This window comes from Filicampus tigris, chromosome 7 (assembly GCF_054856515.1).
Source record: "Filicampus tigris isolate MCC_2025a chromosome 7, RoL_Ftig_1.0, whole genome shotgun sequence".
Lineage (NCBI taxonomy): Eukaryota > Metazoa > Chordata > Actinopteri > Syngnathiformes > Syngnathidae > Filicampus > Filicampus tigris.
Genome location: NC_141223.1, coordinates 17,693,355 through 17,710,000, shown reverse-complemented (window position 1 = coordinate 17,710,000; position 16,646 = coordinate 17,693,355). Strand labels below are relative to the sequence as shown.

The 16,646-nt window shown below is 39.6% G+C and overlaps 2 protein-coding genes across 2 annotated transcripts in view; both read right to left on the bottom strand.

Annotated features, from left to right (window-relative positions):
* The window catches only part of fxyd6 (FXYD domain containing ion transport regulator 6), a 12,366-nt gene extending 12,149 nt beyond the window's left edge, over positions 1-217 (bottom strand). The window contains exon 1 of the mRNA XM_086035484.1: positions 49-217. The gene's annotated coding sequence lies outside the window, so the exon portion shown is untranslated. The remainder of the gene's footprint in view (positions 1-48) is intronic.
* A 930-nt stretch (positions 218-1,147) lies between these two features.
* On the bottom strand, positions 1,148-16,635 carry tmprss13a (transmembrane serine protease 13a). Its single transcript, XM_086035483.1, has 13 exons — positions 16,446-16,635; positions 11,517-11,691; positions 10,214-10,324; positions 9,757-9,927; positions 8,558-8,684; positions 8,385-8,480; positions 7,858-7,901; positions 6,182-6,344; positions 5,940-6,118; positions 5,072-5,170; positions 3,759-3,901; positions 3,446-3,598; positions 1,148-2,520 (listed from the first exon to the last, which is right to left on the bottom strand). The coding sequence occupies exons 1-13, from the start codon at positions 16,461-16,463 to the stop codon at positions 2,506-2,508; spliced, it is 1,494 nt and encodes a 497-aa protein (XP_085891609.1). The 5' UTR covers positions 16,464-16,635; the 3' UTR covers positions 1,148-2,505.
* Positions 16,636-16,646: the final 11 nt, after the last annotated feature.

The window sequence follows — 16,646 nt, the reverse complement described above, 5'->3', positions numbered from 1 at the left end:
TTTTGCACTTGCATTATGAATGCTAATCCTAATAAATGAGAGACTTACCTTTAGCTTTTCCAGCAGGTCAACAAATAGATGAGCCACCCACTGATATCACTCAGCTGCTCTCCAGTGTTCTTCTCATCTGTGTGTGTGTGTGCGTGACAAGCTGGACCCGAGCAAGAACGAGAAAAAATGAGGAGGAGGAGGGATAGACAACAATATGATCTCCTGGAACGACTGCCTGCCCCCACCCCAGTCTCCCTCCCTCTTTCTCTATCTCTCCCTTAGGGTCAATACAGCTTCATTCTCATAACCAGCAACACAGATATTTTTTTTTTCCATTTACATTTTATTCATTCATATTCGGACAATGCAGATCAATCAAACAGGCTAATTGAAAAAAAAAAAAAAAAGGTAGAAAAATAGGATACATTAGTTATTCTTTACAATAGATCATAATGAACATACAGGAGGGTGGAGTGCTTGCAGACACACATGCGCGCGCACACAGTTATAGTGGCCTTTAAATATTTGAGGGTCGTGGAGGAGGGAAAGTATACAGTCATTTACTTTATTCATAGTGCAACCTCTACAGATGACTTTGGAAAGACATTCTTCCCATCGGAAATAACAGGAACAGAATTCATTCACATTAAATAAAAACTTTACCCCGATAAAAGTTTAAAACCAGTTAAAAATGAAAAGCAACTCCTTTGTACCTAAAGTGAAACACAACTGTAATGTACTGTAGCAGAAATTCCACTAGAGGAAGCTGGCGTACTACTAGTGGTACTTGAACCACAATTTGAGAATCGTCGATGTAGGTGGTGGACTTCATGTTGGAGATATATTAAGGAGCAATATGGGACACAGTACAGAGAATAAAGTTGTAATCTCATGAGAATGTTGCATTTTTTACAAGATAGTCATTTTTTTTGGGGGGGGGGGGGGTTTCTGCTAAATTCTAAAGTAAAATATATATTTAAAATAACTCATGAAGAAAGGTCATTTTTGAATAAAAATTAATATTTTCAAAACAAATTTATTTGGGCAGAGAAAATTATTTTTTTTCAAAGCAAAAAAATATTTGTCCGTAGAATACTTAGTTATTTTGCAGCACCCCCCGCCCCCCTTTGCTGTTTTTCCTTAGGAAACAACATAGTAAAATAACCTCATTACGGTAATATTTATTAATAGTATTCCCATTATGTCATGCTGGCACATTGAAAGACAATTTTTTTCTAATACTAGCATAAAGCTAACACAACATTGCTAAAAATGGCAAAAATGTCAACTTTATTCTTGCAATAGTCTGCTTGACCTTAATCTTGTATTACAATGTTTTTTCTCTCCAAAACACTTTTTTTAACATTTTGATTCTTATAACGTGATCATCAAACAGATGGACCATCTAATACAGGATTTGAACATTATAATTGTTAACCACAGTAAAGAAAAAAAACGCTTTGAAGTGTAAAAATTGAAAGTGGGCTAACTCCATTCTTGTCATTTCTAGGTTACTTACAGAAAGAATAGCGACAATGGATATCTTTGAGATAAACACTAGTCGAAATCAAGTTTTGGTGTTATTTTACACACATTGAGAGCTGTCCTTGATGGCACTAAGCACTTTTGAGGATTCATCAATGCATCGCTGTGCCAACCCCCGTTTCCAAATTAGCCGCGCACATGTAACCAGGCTTCACCTCTCGCAAATACAACTCGCAAAGTGGCATTCAGAAACTGATAGAAAAGTCATGGTTGGCAGTTCATCTGCATGCTTGTGTATGTTATTTTTCATTTTGCATGAACTGATATATTTGACAGATGTTTGGATTTGGACCACTATTGCACTGTATTTTTTTCTTTCAGGCGACATGTTACTGACAGGGACCCAAAGCTATGAAACTGAGGATGACAATAAAAAGTGTCAATATGACCCACCAAAATCAATTGGCAAAATACTCAAATCTGGGGAATTCTGTCAAAAACATATTCAAAAGAAGGATCCATTACCATAAAAAACACCAAGCTATAAATCCTAAGATGTTATTGCAATCAGAAAACTTTGAATTCCTCTCCTGCAAAAAAGGACCACATTGAAGTTAGCCCACTCTGCAGTAGTTCCGAGTGGCTCAATTGGTCAGGGGCATACAACCATAGAGGCTCCACCCCATGTTGAGTCTATATCGATGAGGAAAATCCCAGTTGCAGCATCGCATTGGCAGAGAACACATACGCAGGGCCAGCTATTTTTTAAAGCTTGTTACATGAATGCAAATATGTCAGAAGCAGGAAGGAATGCAAGACAACAAGTCATCAGGGCATCAAGTAGCAGCGCAGTGGTCACACAGCAGTAAACATGGCGTTGGCATTATTGTGGCGCCGCCTCGTCCCCTCCGCTCCATACAACCTGAAATCTGTCTGTCTTCTGTTTTACATGGAGCCGCTTCCGTGGTTGTTTGATGACAGCTTCACAGTGCAATACTCGATGAAGGAAGAAAAGGGAAATGAGTGGCGTTACGGTCTTGCGTGCTGTGGGAGATCAAGATACAAATCAATGAGAAAGTTGGTAGGTGGGCTCCCTCTAGTGGTACGCAAAAGTATCACTGAATTAAATATTCCAAATGTACCAGTGGGTTTAACTAAAACAAAAAAAGGCTGGTACAGTAATTCTTTTTTAAGCACAGTTTAGTTGTATTTAACATAACATTTGCACCTAATGTTTTAGAATCTGTCTTTTTAGATCTGATTATTATTTAACCTTTATGTACCATACATTTGAATTGAATCACATTAAGGTACAGTTGTTTACTTCGCTAAGCACAATGAAAGGAATGAAAAGCATTCTAATTAGTTAATACCAAGATTATTTCTTTGTATTATTTACAATAACATAAAACACACATGTATTTTCTTATAATTACTATGGATTTATTTAATTTATGAACATGCAATATGAAAGGCTCTTTGTTAATCCACTCATATTTTATATTAATCAAACATAACATTTAATTGTATTCATTAATTATTTGCATCATTTTCACCAAAATAAGCGACACTAAAGATTGAGTGCCAATGTTAGCATATAATTATCATCTTTCCTAGTAAACTATTGGCTAAATAGTAACATCTCTTTTTTTAATTATTAATAAATACATATTTAAATATCCATACATCAATTTTCTGTACTGCTTGCTAATGTTTATAATTAAATGGAAATCTATTTTGCATAACTACACAGTAAAAATGTGTTCAATTTATATTCATACGTATCAATTTTATATTGTATTACATGATTGGTGGAGAACTAGGAATTGAGATGAGAACAAATGCCGACTTTTCTTCTCCTGCCTTTCCACTCAGTGTAGAACGTGAGTAAAACGATACAGGTAAGTGACACTAAAAATAAAAGGGGCCCTGACTTTGCCGATTAATTTCTTGAATTTGAGAGGCTCACCTGCATGTTGGTGTAGATCCAAGGCAGAAGACTGCTCACCCTGGTATAAACACCTGGCTTGTTTTCCTCAGCGCATCCATCCCCCCAGCTGGTGATGCCCACCAGGTACCACACATCGTCAGTCTGACACACCAGTGGTCCGCCGCTGTCACCCTAGGTAACACGTTACACCAATGAGTTAGGCTAATTTGAATCAATTCGAAGTAAAAGAGGCGATCTGCTTTGCCTTTGGACTTTTCCGCTGTCACCTCAAAATTCACATGAAATTGAAACATAAGCCTGATGGCAAATATAAACCTGCCCGGCAACTCACCTGACAGGAATCCTTGCCTCCCTCCAAGTGTCCAGCACAAACCATGTTAGCTGTGACAGTGCCTCCGTATACCAAAGGGTTGTTGCACTCTGTCATACTGATGATATCAACAGTAACCTTCATCAGCTCATCGGACACAATGTCTGAGTTCAAGAAAAACAACACACGTTGTGACAAATGTCATTTAAAGCACATCTCAGTCAAGCAGTTTAAAAAACAACCAGTGTTCATTGTCAGTGCACTTCTTTGGACTAGATTTTACCTGGCATCAAAGGATTATGGTTTTTTGGGGGGGTTTTTTAACACAGGATGATAGGAAAATATCACAATAACCTAAGTGGACTAATTTAAACGACCAAGTATTACTACATTAGATGTCATGCTAATAAAATAATTTACTTTATAGGCTGAATATAAAAATGGTCAGAGATGGGCATTTCGTTCCAGAGCGAACGGTTGGTCCGTCCATCTGTCTGTCCGTCCCGGACGGACGCCCATTTTGGGGATGGAGGACTAGAAGTTTTTCTTTTTTTTTTTTTTAAAACACGGACAAAGCAAAGTTTGTCCGTCCCTATAATTGTCCCTAACCGGGTCAAGTACTGACTGACATGGTTCTTTTAAAGAGAAAGACTACTGTTCTCTTCTGCGATGCCACGGAGCCACCTTTAACTGCCTGCACAAAGCTGTAGAGTACTTCTTTGTTCTTTTCATGTGCGTTGCCTGCAGTAACACTGTACTCACAGGCATAGTCTGCCCTCTAGTGGTTCAACACATGTAAGTCTATGGATTACATCACAGGACACCCAATTCATTGATGAGGAAAAAGGTGGATAGGAAATTTGGTTTGTTAACATTTTGTCCATAACTTACCCCTTTACATGCAAAATATGTCCTTTTCTGGGACATCGCTAGAGCATAAAACTCTCTCCAGTCATTCATGCTCATGCCAGCGCCGCACTTAGTACTATGACCCAGAAGTGGAAGTATTTCATCCTCCTCCTAGTTGTGGGACGGACTGACAAAATGTAAGAATGGCTGCGCTTTAAAAGGATGAGGACGGACGGGGTCGGAGGACAATTATTTATTATGAATAAAGATGGAGGGGCGATGACTGAAAGGTGCCCATGTCGCAGAGGTAGGAGAGCAAAATAGGATAAAGTGCCCATCTCTGGAAATGGTTAGCAACAGGGTGGACAGGTTGCTCCAGATGCAAGCGTGGCCACATGCTCTGGACTGAATGCATTCTCATTGCTGAGCGAGCGCTATCATTTGTTTCATTCCAGGTAAGAGAGAGAAACATTTTGCAAGCTTACCCGATCCTGCCTCGGTAGTACCAAAGCCCGACGTCCAACAAGCTGTACCAGAGAGAAACTGCTGCGTATTAAGTGGCAGGCACGCCGGGTGAATATCATCTGATAGGAGGAAAACAGATTACAGATCTGCATGCAACGCGTTCCCATAGTCGCAAATTAAATCAGAAATAACACAATCATTACATCCCTGATCGAGATACATATCAAATCTTTTATTGGAGAGGTGTACACTCCATACACATACATATATATACACACACATGCATACATAGAAGCAAAATCAAACCAAATCATTCCAATTTAAAATGCAAACCGTCTTTGAATAGCCTTTAACTAATTGTAGTAGATTTTTTGTAAAGTTCTACCAAATCATTGATGCCGTTTGATAAATATAATCCATCCCAAATGTGTTTTTGGTTATATTTTATGAGCTCCAATCAAGTTATTCCATAGACTAACCTCTAATAATGCAATTTTCCTTGCATTACTGTTACTTTGATAAATCTCAATTTTGTATGTATAATTTCCCATTTATTTATGAAGGTGCATCCCAGACATGTAAATATACTGTTAAAATCCTTGAACTATGGTTCAGATTCCAATAATAAGGTTTGCTTAATTGAATTAAAGTTAAGTTAAACAACCATACAGTTTTTGACCCATGTTGAGATGTCAAGTAGCAGAGTTTGGCATTCCGTCCCAGGGACGGACACCCATTTTGTGGACGGTCGGACGGGGGATGAGAACTCTTTTAGAAAGGACAGATTAAGTAAGGACGGAGGTAGGTTTTTTCGACAGAATATAAGGACAGAAGCGCTTTCAAAGAACGAGGACAGATGGGGTAAAAGCGACAAGAAGCTTTACCAACCGTCAAAGTTAACCTCAGCGGCAAGTTTGAGCAGAGCAATGTCTTGATCATTGGTCATGTTGTTGTAGTTTTCATTGAGGATGATCTTCTCCACCGCCAAGGGCGCAGGTAAATTGCTCAGAGACAGCACGCCTGCATACACTTGCCAGAACTGTGGCGAGAGCATTGACGGGACGCTCCTGTAGGATGACAACATTAAGTAATCCCTTTGAGTCATCGGTGAAGCGGTCGGGTAGGTTCACCTCGGAAAGCAGTGAGCGGCGGTCAGCACGAAAAAGGGAGAGATCAGGACCCCTCCACACACGTGGGACCCTCGAAAGTGCAGCGATAACTGCCATGGCCACTGACCCCTGTCGGCAATGCTGCCGCCTATGATGCGGGACGCGGTCTGCTGCTTGCCGCACTCTGTGAAAAGGCACCATGTTAATGGGGACACACTGTCTGCAAAATCAACCAGATCCCCCAAAGGGTCAACACTCCTGCTATCATGTTAAAACCATAAGGTAGGCAGAGCTGCATTGAGTTTTGTTGAATGCACAGATTAGCCATACCTGAAGGCGTTAGCTGATAAGAAGCTCATGCTTGAGAGCATAACTCAGTAGCGATGAGGATTATTTGCAGAGCTGGACACATCGCCTATCTGCCTATGACGGATGCCCATTTTGTAGAGGATAAATGACAAATGCGAAACTTAAAAATATTTTTTTTTCTGTCTATGTAATAGTGTATTTTCGCGGTGGACCACCCCCCTGCTGGGCGATATTTGAAACGAAAGACCCACCGCGGCATGGACTAAATGCGTCTCTTTTAAATGGGACGAGTCTTCCAAGGTCCTGAAAGGTACATAAAACAAAAGGTCCTGGAAGGTGCTAAAAGGAGACGTATTTACTCCGTTCGCGGTGGGGCTTCCATTCCGCGGTGAGTCTTTCATTTCAAATATCGCCCAGCGGGGGGGTGCTAGGTGGTATTTTGTTGGAGTTGGTAGTCGGAAATGCTAACGGAGGCCCGTTTAAAATGATAGTCGAACCGGCCTATAGGCGATCACTAGTCTTTTCTTGTTAGATTTCTTTATTTTAATCTATGAATTCATGTTTGTACAGTGACCTTGAGTGACAGAAAGGTGCCTTGAAATAAACTAAAATAAATTTATTAATATTTTGTCCGGCCGGACAAAATGGCGGATAAACGGACGGCAGAAGGGTATTCCGGCTGTAGGCGGAAGGTGATAAACGGAATGTGAATTTTTAGTTTGTGTTTGTTGATGTGAGCGTGCGCCAAATACACACAGCTTAGTGTATGAAGCCATCATGGGTAAAAATGTTTTTACTGTCTTTTGACAAAAAGACAGTGAGCTTTACTCTCACAGTTAAAAGTCACTTTAGGCTTAGACTACGCCCCTGTTCATCACAAAATTCAGACTTGCTTTTGGTCCAGCGGTATTAGGGGTGAGGTATACAGTGAATCAGTTGCATGAAACATGGTCACCCCCTAAAAACAGGCTGATTTCATTGAAACAATCAATGAAAACATATTGCTTTGGCGCCATCCTGTGGCAACTGTGCGCAATTTCAAACCTTTATAAGTGGGCATCAATTATGTGCAGATTTGATGTAGATCAGATCGACCTACAGCCATATGAATGTTACAACATCGCAACATCTATGCTATTCGTTAACCCCTCTTAGGTGTTTCTCATGTGTTAGCATTAAGCTAGTAACTTTAATGCAAAAATCCCACCAAATTCATGTGAGAACTGTCTCATATTCAAGAGTAATATGTTACTGCACTGAATGTTAAAGTGATATAAACAGTATAGCTGAAAAGATCACATTTCGGTGTTGAGGTGGCTCATGCAATGTGCTGATATTACATGACCGTGTGCGTCACAGGACAGTAGGCACAGATGGCGGCTGCTTACCAACGCACTGCAGGGAGACTGTGCTCTGATCCGGACATGAGGAACTGAGTGATATCACAATGAAAGAGACAGGTCAGGCCAAATTTCATGCAAGCACTTTAAATGCCATTTGTGTTGAGTTTCAAGCACACAATTGTGGTTTGCTCCTTATATTATTGTAATGTGTTGTCCCACAAAACATGGCGGATTACAGTGACACCTCAGAGTTTGACCATGAGGCCGGTCGCACATCGATTTGGGCAGAGTGAATGGCCCATTGAGATCAATTATCTTGGGAATACTGTATATTGTTCCAGAGTCCAAACTGTACAGGTACAGCTAACGTAATAGCTTTATCTGCACAGTTTGGACTCTGCACAATGTCAGTCATAGAATATCCAATTTAACCATCAAGCCACCAACATAAGTAATCCACATGAATGTGGACTACAGGAAATTTTGGTCAAACCTCAAGGTACCACTGTTTTACATTTCAACACTACACATTATCTTACTGCCCATATGGATGCAATTGAAAGGTTATTTACCTGACTTCAACTTGACCCTGGATGGAGTCAGACATACTGTTGGTCATTACTAGTCCGAGGGAGTCCTGGGTTGTGATATTCGTGTTGCTAAAAGACCTACAAACATGGGGAAAATGTAACTAAAAGGTAACGGTATGAATGGCTGATGAAGAGAGACAGGGGTGAGTCTTTACTTTCCAAACCCAAGTTGGGCGCACGTCCGGTCAGCAATGCTCTGGTTCCAACTGTCGAAGCAGACGGGAAGAAAGCGGCCATCTTGGGCGGTCCTGACCTCTAGACGATTTCGAATACCAAACCTCACTGGCAAAGAGGCATCGTAAAAAATTAAGGGGATTCAGTCTAATACTTTGTTCTATTTCATAAAGAAGTACCAACTCTCATGGTGACAGGAAACTAACTAGATTCTAGGCCTCTGTTCCATCCATAGCAGGAGTTTCACAAGTGCCACTTCGAACAAGGGGGCGGGCATAAGAAAAAGCAAAGCAAAAAATAAAAAAAGCAATTCTTAACCAAAACTCAAAGTCCGGTGGATCGCAGAAATGGAAGACCAGCTTTTGGAGCTGTGGGACGCATGATAGTGCTTTTTAGTAGATCATTAAGTCCACTTTCACTCTGTCTCTGGGAAATTTTCCACTTTTTGGTCCAGAATTTTTCCACAAAAACTTCCAGTGGCGGAACATAATCTTTATGTTTGTGGTGTGTTGCGATTATCGGTGCACACTACACAGTATGATAAAAATGATTAAAAGACAGATGTCTTGTCTTTGAGGTGGGACTACAACAGAATAACAATATCTTAATGTTTATAATGTGTGTTTACCAGGCTGGAGGGTCAAAGATGATATGGCAAATAGTTCAGGATTTTTTCTTATTATTTTGGTCAGCAGCCCCGTATCCCACAAGAATAGATATGTCCCTCCCACTGAGCAGATTTCCACATTCAGTGCCAAACTAAGAGTAATCTGTCGTAAGATAAGCAATTTTCGTGAGGATCATTCATGTTACATGATCACAAATCGTACCTTGTTACAAAGCAGGTAGTGCGAGTTTCTGAAACAGAATTATCTTTATTTACCATTATGAAGAGAAATTTTACTAATATACTTGATAATATTTTCTTTCAATCTTTGCATACCTAGAAAACCTGGATGGATGCATTTTGAGTTGTAGGAGTCATATTGGTGGTTATGGGTGTCAAAGGACTTAATGTTTAGGGCCGTGTCAAATGTTTTTAGTATATGCTGCGGGCTGCTACAAAAAAAAAAAAAATTGGATGGTGGGTAGCAAATGGCCCCCAGGCAATAGTTTGGACACCCCTGATCTGTAACATCTGCTCATCTATTACAAGAAATTACATTACTTGTACACTCACCACAGTCCATTTCATCAGAGCCCAGCTCGCAGTCCCTGATCCCATCACAGTTGATGGTATTATTTGGGCAACTGTCACTTATCAATATAGACTGTTTGTCAACAATGTTTTCATCTTGCTGGTCATTGTTGTCAAAAACGCTGTGTCTTCCTACTCTGGTGCCATATCTCACTGCCATTGGAGAGAAAGGAAAATGAGTGTCAGGAATGATGATGAGACTGAGAATTTAGTAGCAAACAACCCCCCGAGCAGATTTATACTACTACCATAATTAAAGTGAATCCAAACGGATCCTACAAACATTCTTGTAAGAAGGAGTTGGCAGTATGTGATGTTGGTGTATGCCACCATGGAAAGCTCAGAATGTAATCTATCAACAATATCAATACAAATGCATTCCTCCAAAGACAGCCAAGCGAAAACACGAACAGAAAAGCAAATGAATATGAATGCCCACCCCCGAGCCAAATGGCAATAGTCAGCAAGGCGACGAGGATGAAGGCAGCGAATGACCCTCCGTAGCACTGGGCATTATTCTTACAGCATCCTCTCTTCCTGCTCCTTGGGGCTGCATGAACAGTACACACAATATGCAAGTAGTGTGAACTGGAGTTTATCCCAGCTGACTTTGGGCTTGAGGCAGGGTACACTATTGCCAGTCAACTGCAAGGAAACATATCAAACATCCCTAAATTAATAGTGTGGAAAGATGAAGTTCCAACGGCCCACAAATTTGGAGATTTTTATTTTTTCAAATGTGCCCTAAAGTTTTTTTTTTTTTTTTCACAAGCAGTCACCGCATTCCAGTAGACCTCATTTTAGCCAGCATCAACAGGACTAACTGCATGTGGGTCACTCTATGAAAAAATGCCATTTTTGTCTGTTCCTGACACAAAATCTACCCCATGAAGATGTATTGAAAAAGATATTTTAAAACATAGTTATATGGTGTAGTAAACAATGTTAACTTAAAAAAAAAAATCATGGATTTAATGTTTGCTTGTCCCTTGGTAACATTTTTCTATTACAAGAGGATTTTAAAGTGGCTAAACACAAACTGTCATACATACATTATAATAATGTGCTCTATGTTCCCCCAGTGATTTAATAATAGTACAGTACTCTGATTAATGTTGTGTTGTGGTAGCATAAGAGTAAGGCAGATTGATCCACCCGTTTTCACTCATCTGAGGGCGCAGCCATTTTGACATTCTACCGCCCTCTGCTGTCGACTGGAATTGACATCAAAGTACCCTCAGGGTCGCGTTGCGAATGTCACAGCACACCTGTTCCTTGGGTTTGGTCAAAGTATCTTTGTTCAATCGTCTGTCTATCTATCTATGCTAGTGACAAACCGTGATAGGTAAAACAATTATGCTCTTCTGATTGATGGTAGAAGGTACAATTAATTAACATGTGTATCCAAATTTAATAAAGCAATTCTAATCAATTAAAATTCGTAACTTGGCTTAATTGTCAACAGATATGCCCTGTGACTGACTGGTGAGCAGTCCCTGCTGTTCCCCACCTCTCAGAAAGTCAGCTTGGATAGACCCCATTTCAACCGCCTTACTACTAAAAGACAATCAGTATGATAATAATAAAAATACAATAATAATATTAATAATAATAATAACAATAACAAAATCAGACAGATGCTCAAAACATTGCCAGCACAGTTAATATGATTGACAAAATTATTCCAAATATACTCTATGACTGCTTAGTTCCATTCCGAAATAGAAGAGGCAGCGACTCACGTGAATTTGACTGTGTGACTTGTGGTGCGGCCACAGGTGGCACATACTGAGGGATGTATTGAGGCTGGTTGGCAGGGATGTGGCCTGGAGCCAAGCCATACACCACCTCTTCGTAGGACTTGAGGGGAGGCTGGGTGTGCACAGCGACTGAGTAGTAAGGAGGAGGGGGATCGTTCTGTGGGAGAGAAGAGGATTGTTATTGATATTTTAAAGCAGGCATACTGGAAAATAAGGTCTATTACAAAACATGTAATTTTACATTAGTTTGGCAAAATAGCAGTGGGTGAAGAGGCTTATTTCATAAGATTGTCCTCCATGTACAAATATTAACTCATTCAATGCCAGCCATTCGCAGCGCAGCTAAGCTTCAGTGCCAGCCATTTTCGAGGATTCTGACCCATCTTTGAAGGCCCACAGAATATTGTGTGTTATGACTATATAGACATGGAACCTACCAAAAGGTTAGACTCTCTTCTTTCATAAAAAAAATTAGATAAACATCTGATAAATATTGCTTTGTGGAATAAGAGTTAATCCACCCGTTTTTAGCCATGTCTGGGGTGGCCATTTTGTCACTTGTCGACTGAAAATGACATCACAACCGCTCAGGGCTCAGGTAACGACCAATCACGGCTCAGCTTCAGAAAACAGGTGAGCTGTGATTGGTCGTTACCTGAGCAACTGCGATGTCATTTTCCATTGACAGATGTGCCAAAATGGCCACGCCAGAGATGGGTAAAAATGGGTGGATTAACTCTTATTCTGGCGGCACGGTGGGCGACTGGTTAGCACGTCCGCCTCACAGTTCAGAGGTCGTGGGTTCGATCCCGGCTCCGGCCTCCCTGTGTGGAGTTTGCATGTTCTCCCCGTGCCTGCGTGGGTTTCCTCCTGGTACTCCGGTTTCCTCCCACATTCCAAAAACATGCATGGTAAGTTGATTGGACTGTCTAAATTGCCCCTAGGTGTGATTGTGAGTGCGGATGTTTGTCTCTGTCTGCCCTGCGATTGGCTGGCAACCAGTTCAGGGTGTCCCCCGCCTACTGCCCGATGACAGCTGGGATAGGCTCCAGCACGCCCGCGACCTTTGTGAGGATAAGCGGTATAGGTAATGGATGGATGGATAACTCTTATTCCACAAATTCAATATTTATCTGAATGCCTTGTTTCAACTAGTGGGCTTGCATAGAACATATTCTTGAAAAAAATATGGTTGGGTTGATTTCCACTTTAATAAATACCATATTATATTTGGTATCAAGTCCTAGCAAACATGACCAGAGCTGGGCACTTGACCCTTTTTTTTGGCCCCGGTATGGACTGTCCAGCTCTGAGTATGACCTGCTCAATAGGTGTGAGCTTTTATTTTGCAATGACTGGAATTGGTTCACTCAGGAGGAGCAAGACAAAGAGGAAGTAGCAAATCAGGAAATTAAATGAAACAGATAATCTGGTGTGTGAGCTAATGGTACTGGTTACAGGACTCCAGTTAATATTGAACATTTCAAACCTTCTAGACTACACAACTTCGAAAGAAATAGTTTTAAAGTTCAGATCCACAACATCTTGATATGCTGCCTTCACAATTTTTCAAAAATGTTTTAATTGCAAAGCTCCAAATATATTACTCAACAATTCTCTTCAATAGGGTAGTTTCCCAAAGCCTTAATTAAAAATTGCAGCAATAAAATTATTTCTAAAAAACCATAACCTGGATGATTGTTGACAATAAGTAACTACAGGCCAATATCGAATCTTCCCTTTTTGGGAAAAATCATTGAAAGGGTTGTTTTACCCAACAGATTCAGTTCCATGATGTAAAACAATCTCTTTGATGCATTTCAATCTGGACCACACCACAGCACTGAGACTGCACTTGTTAACCTGAATAACGATGCCTTCAAAACCACCGTCTTGATATTTCGAGATCTCAGAGGTGCATTTGACACAATTGATCACAATATAGTGCTCGACACACTAGAACAGTGGGTCGGATTTTCAGGCACTGTGTTAATGCTTATTTACTTATTTGCAAAATAGGAACTGACTGAATTGGTCTGACTGAATCATGAGTTTGAGCGAACAAAGATCACATGTGATTCCACAAGGTTCCATTCTTGGCCCACTTCTACTTAATATATTATACATTGTATCGACCTGCACATGCTGCCCCTTGCTCAGATTATGGAGCATCACAACATCACAAAAACATGTCTATGCTTTTATTTTCAGTTGGCTACATTACTGTAATAGTGACTTTAAAGTCTTTAAATAAAAAAATAAATAAATAAATAAAAAAGCTGCATCTGATCCAAAATGCTGCTGTCAGAGTCATTACAAACACCAGAAAACTGGACTACATCACACCTGTCCTCAAATAACTACATTGGCTTCCTGTGAGCCAAAAAATAGATTTTTAAAATCTTGGACCACAATATATGCAAGATGTACTAGTACACTATTACGCATGCAGACCCTCCAGGTCGCTCGAGGCAGGTCTATTGTGTGTTCCAAGAACCAAAAAGAGTGAAACAGCATTTAGTTACCATGCTCCTCACCTGTTGAACAAACTCCTCGAACACCTGAGGTCTGCTCAAACTGTCAGTTCATTTAAATCAGGGCTAAAAACATTTTTTTGTTTACTAGAGCATTCTCATTATCCTTTATTCTTGCGTTTTAATCCCCATTTGCATGCGGTATTTTGATTTATCTTGGCTGATACTTGACTTTAATCATTTTAATCTAATTATTTTAGATGATTTTATTGAGACTTTTGCAATGTCTTAACATTTTGTTTCTCTTTCTGTAATGCTTTTAATGTTTTATATTAAGCTATAAAGCACTTTGAATTGTTTTGTAAATTAAATTTGCTACATAAACTTGCCTTGCCTTAATCTCACTGAGCGGCTGATGCTTGCAAGTGTTTGTGCATGTAGCGAATGTTTTTTCATCAGCGTTCGGTAAAGAATGCAAAGATGTCCGCCAGACGTTCGCAAACGGTTTTGACTGTCACCAAAAAATTATGAACATGTTTGGTTTGAAACAGTTTTTCTTGTTGCAAAGAAATTTTGTGCATCACGTGAAAAGTGTTTGCGACTGTAAAACTGGGTGCGAACATTTGGTGAAATTTTGCAGCACTTAACGAACCCTGATGAAAAACCAACATCCGCTACATGCATAAACTTTTGCAACCATTTGCCATTCGGTGAGATACGGGCTTTAATGAAAATCCAAAGAAATTAAACTGTTGCCCAAGTCAAGGAAGGACAGCTTCATTTCTATTCTGCACTTCTGATTCATTTTGTTGTCCACATCATTTGCCATTTTAATTGTTGTTTTGTGATCTGTTATTTATTTATTTATTTTGTTATACTGCTTATTTTCCGAAAGTTGCCTGAAAATAATAATAATGCATTTTATTTTTATGAGACAAATTGCAGGGATGCCACCAATTTGGCTTAGTTTGACTAATTGTGTGCAAGATAACGATATGTGCAATGGTTAATATTTTCAAGTAGTTGCGTGCTACTTCATCATAGCTGAACATGCTAAATGCTAACCACCAACTCATCAATGCTAAGTCAATGCTGTAAATGTGAAGCCAAATTAGCAACTTTATCTTTGCAAAGTTTGTTATGATGAATGTTGATATCTTTAATATCTCAGTTATTTAATGTTTACAGACGTATTGTAGTGATTACCTGAGTTTATAGGTCAGGTAATTTTCTTTTCCAGTCTAAAAGATCAACTCAATCCAGATTATAATATTATTATGCATGTAGTGTTGAAAAGAAGTAGGAATACCTTTCCACTTTTGCCAAAATGTGAAAAGAAATTATGAAAATACATCTTTCACTTCAAAAAATGAAATTCAGTTCAAGCCATAATCTCTGAGTCTACCAAAATAGCTTGCTTTGGAGGTCATTAGTTCAAAGTTTCAACACATGCATGTACAGTTACAACTGTAATTTTTTAATAATCAGTTTGAAGAGTGAAACGTACGTCATAAGTGAAGAATGACATGCGGCTAAACTTGTTTGTGATCACGATTAGCAGTGTCACCTGACAGGATGCTAAAATGTGCTAATGGTTATCTAAAGGGCGGGGGCAGTGCGGGGACATAAGGATTCAAGCTTTGAGTTGACTTTATAACAATAGGTGTTGTTTCGTAACATCTTCTCTATGGCTTGATGGTCAAGTTTCCATAAAGCCCTGCAGGATAATTAGAGGCAAAATTACTGAGATGAAACAGGCAGAGGAGCAGGTTTATCTTATTTCTCAGCTATCGCACACGGATCATTTTGCACAGCCGCCATTGTCATAGAAAATGACTGTTAAATGTCATTTTTACTGGCTTACACCACACCTGAAAGGCTACAGTTTCACCCCAAATGATAATGACAAAAAGAAATGGCACGCGTGACAGAGTGGTAAGGACAAAGGCAAAGTCAACAGATTAATTAAACTGAAGCTCAATCAAATAATGGTTATAAATCATCTAGTTTGTACTGCTTTACAATATATTTCATCATTTGTAACAAACTGTTTCACTTGTAAATGAATACATGATTCAAACAACTTCCACAGAATAAGAAGAGTCCACACTAGTGTATAAAAAATTCCCACACTGCATATACCAGAAACAAACATTAAGGAATAGACAAAAGGGGGGAAAAAAATCACAATTACATTATTTTGTGAAAAAAAGTGTTATTTGTGTTTACAATGTACTATATGTGCAACTACGTCCAGACACAATCTATCTTGTCACTCTTCCTGTCTGTTGTCTTAAGTACAAATGAATACAATTTACTATTTAGTGAGTTAACATTGATATCAGTTGATAAGGTGAAGTTTGAGTTCATGCAAGAAAGAAATACACACTCAAGTGAACAAAAGAGCACCCAGAAGGGAGACAAATAAAGAACCTACCGGGTTAAGCTTTGCCATTGGAATTATTGATTGCCAAACAAGTGAAGAGTTGAGGTATCATGGGTGGAGCTTGGAAAACTGTGGTTTTGGCACAGCTGTTGTCAAGCGTATTTTCTTTTCTCTGCTCCGATGATCACTGACCTTCATTTAAACACCTCCCATCTACAGTCTGCCACTTTAACCAATGTGGGCGTGTCCACC

Bases quoted from the DNA above. Each gene is read 5' to 3' on its own strand.
- tmprss13a (XM_086035483.1), bottom strand. The intron at 8,685-9,756 runs GTGAGTGTACAA...CCTCTTTGCCAG, and splicing joins CTCTGATGAAATGGACTGTG to TGAGGTTTGGTATTCGAAAT. The intron at 3,599-3,758 runs GTGAGTTGCCGG...CGTGTTACCTAG, and splicing joins GAGGCAAGGATTCCTGTCAG to GGTGACAGCGGCGGACCACT.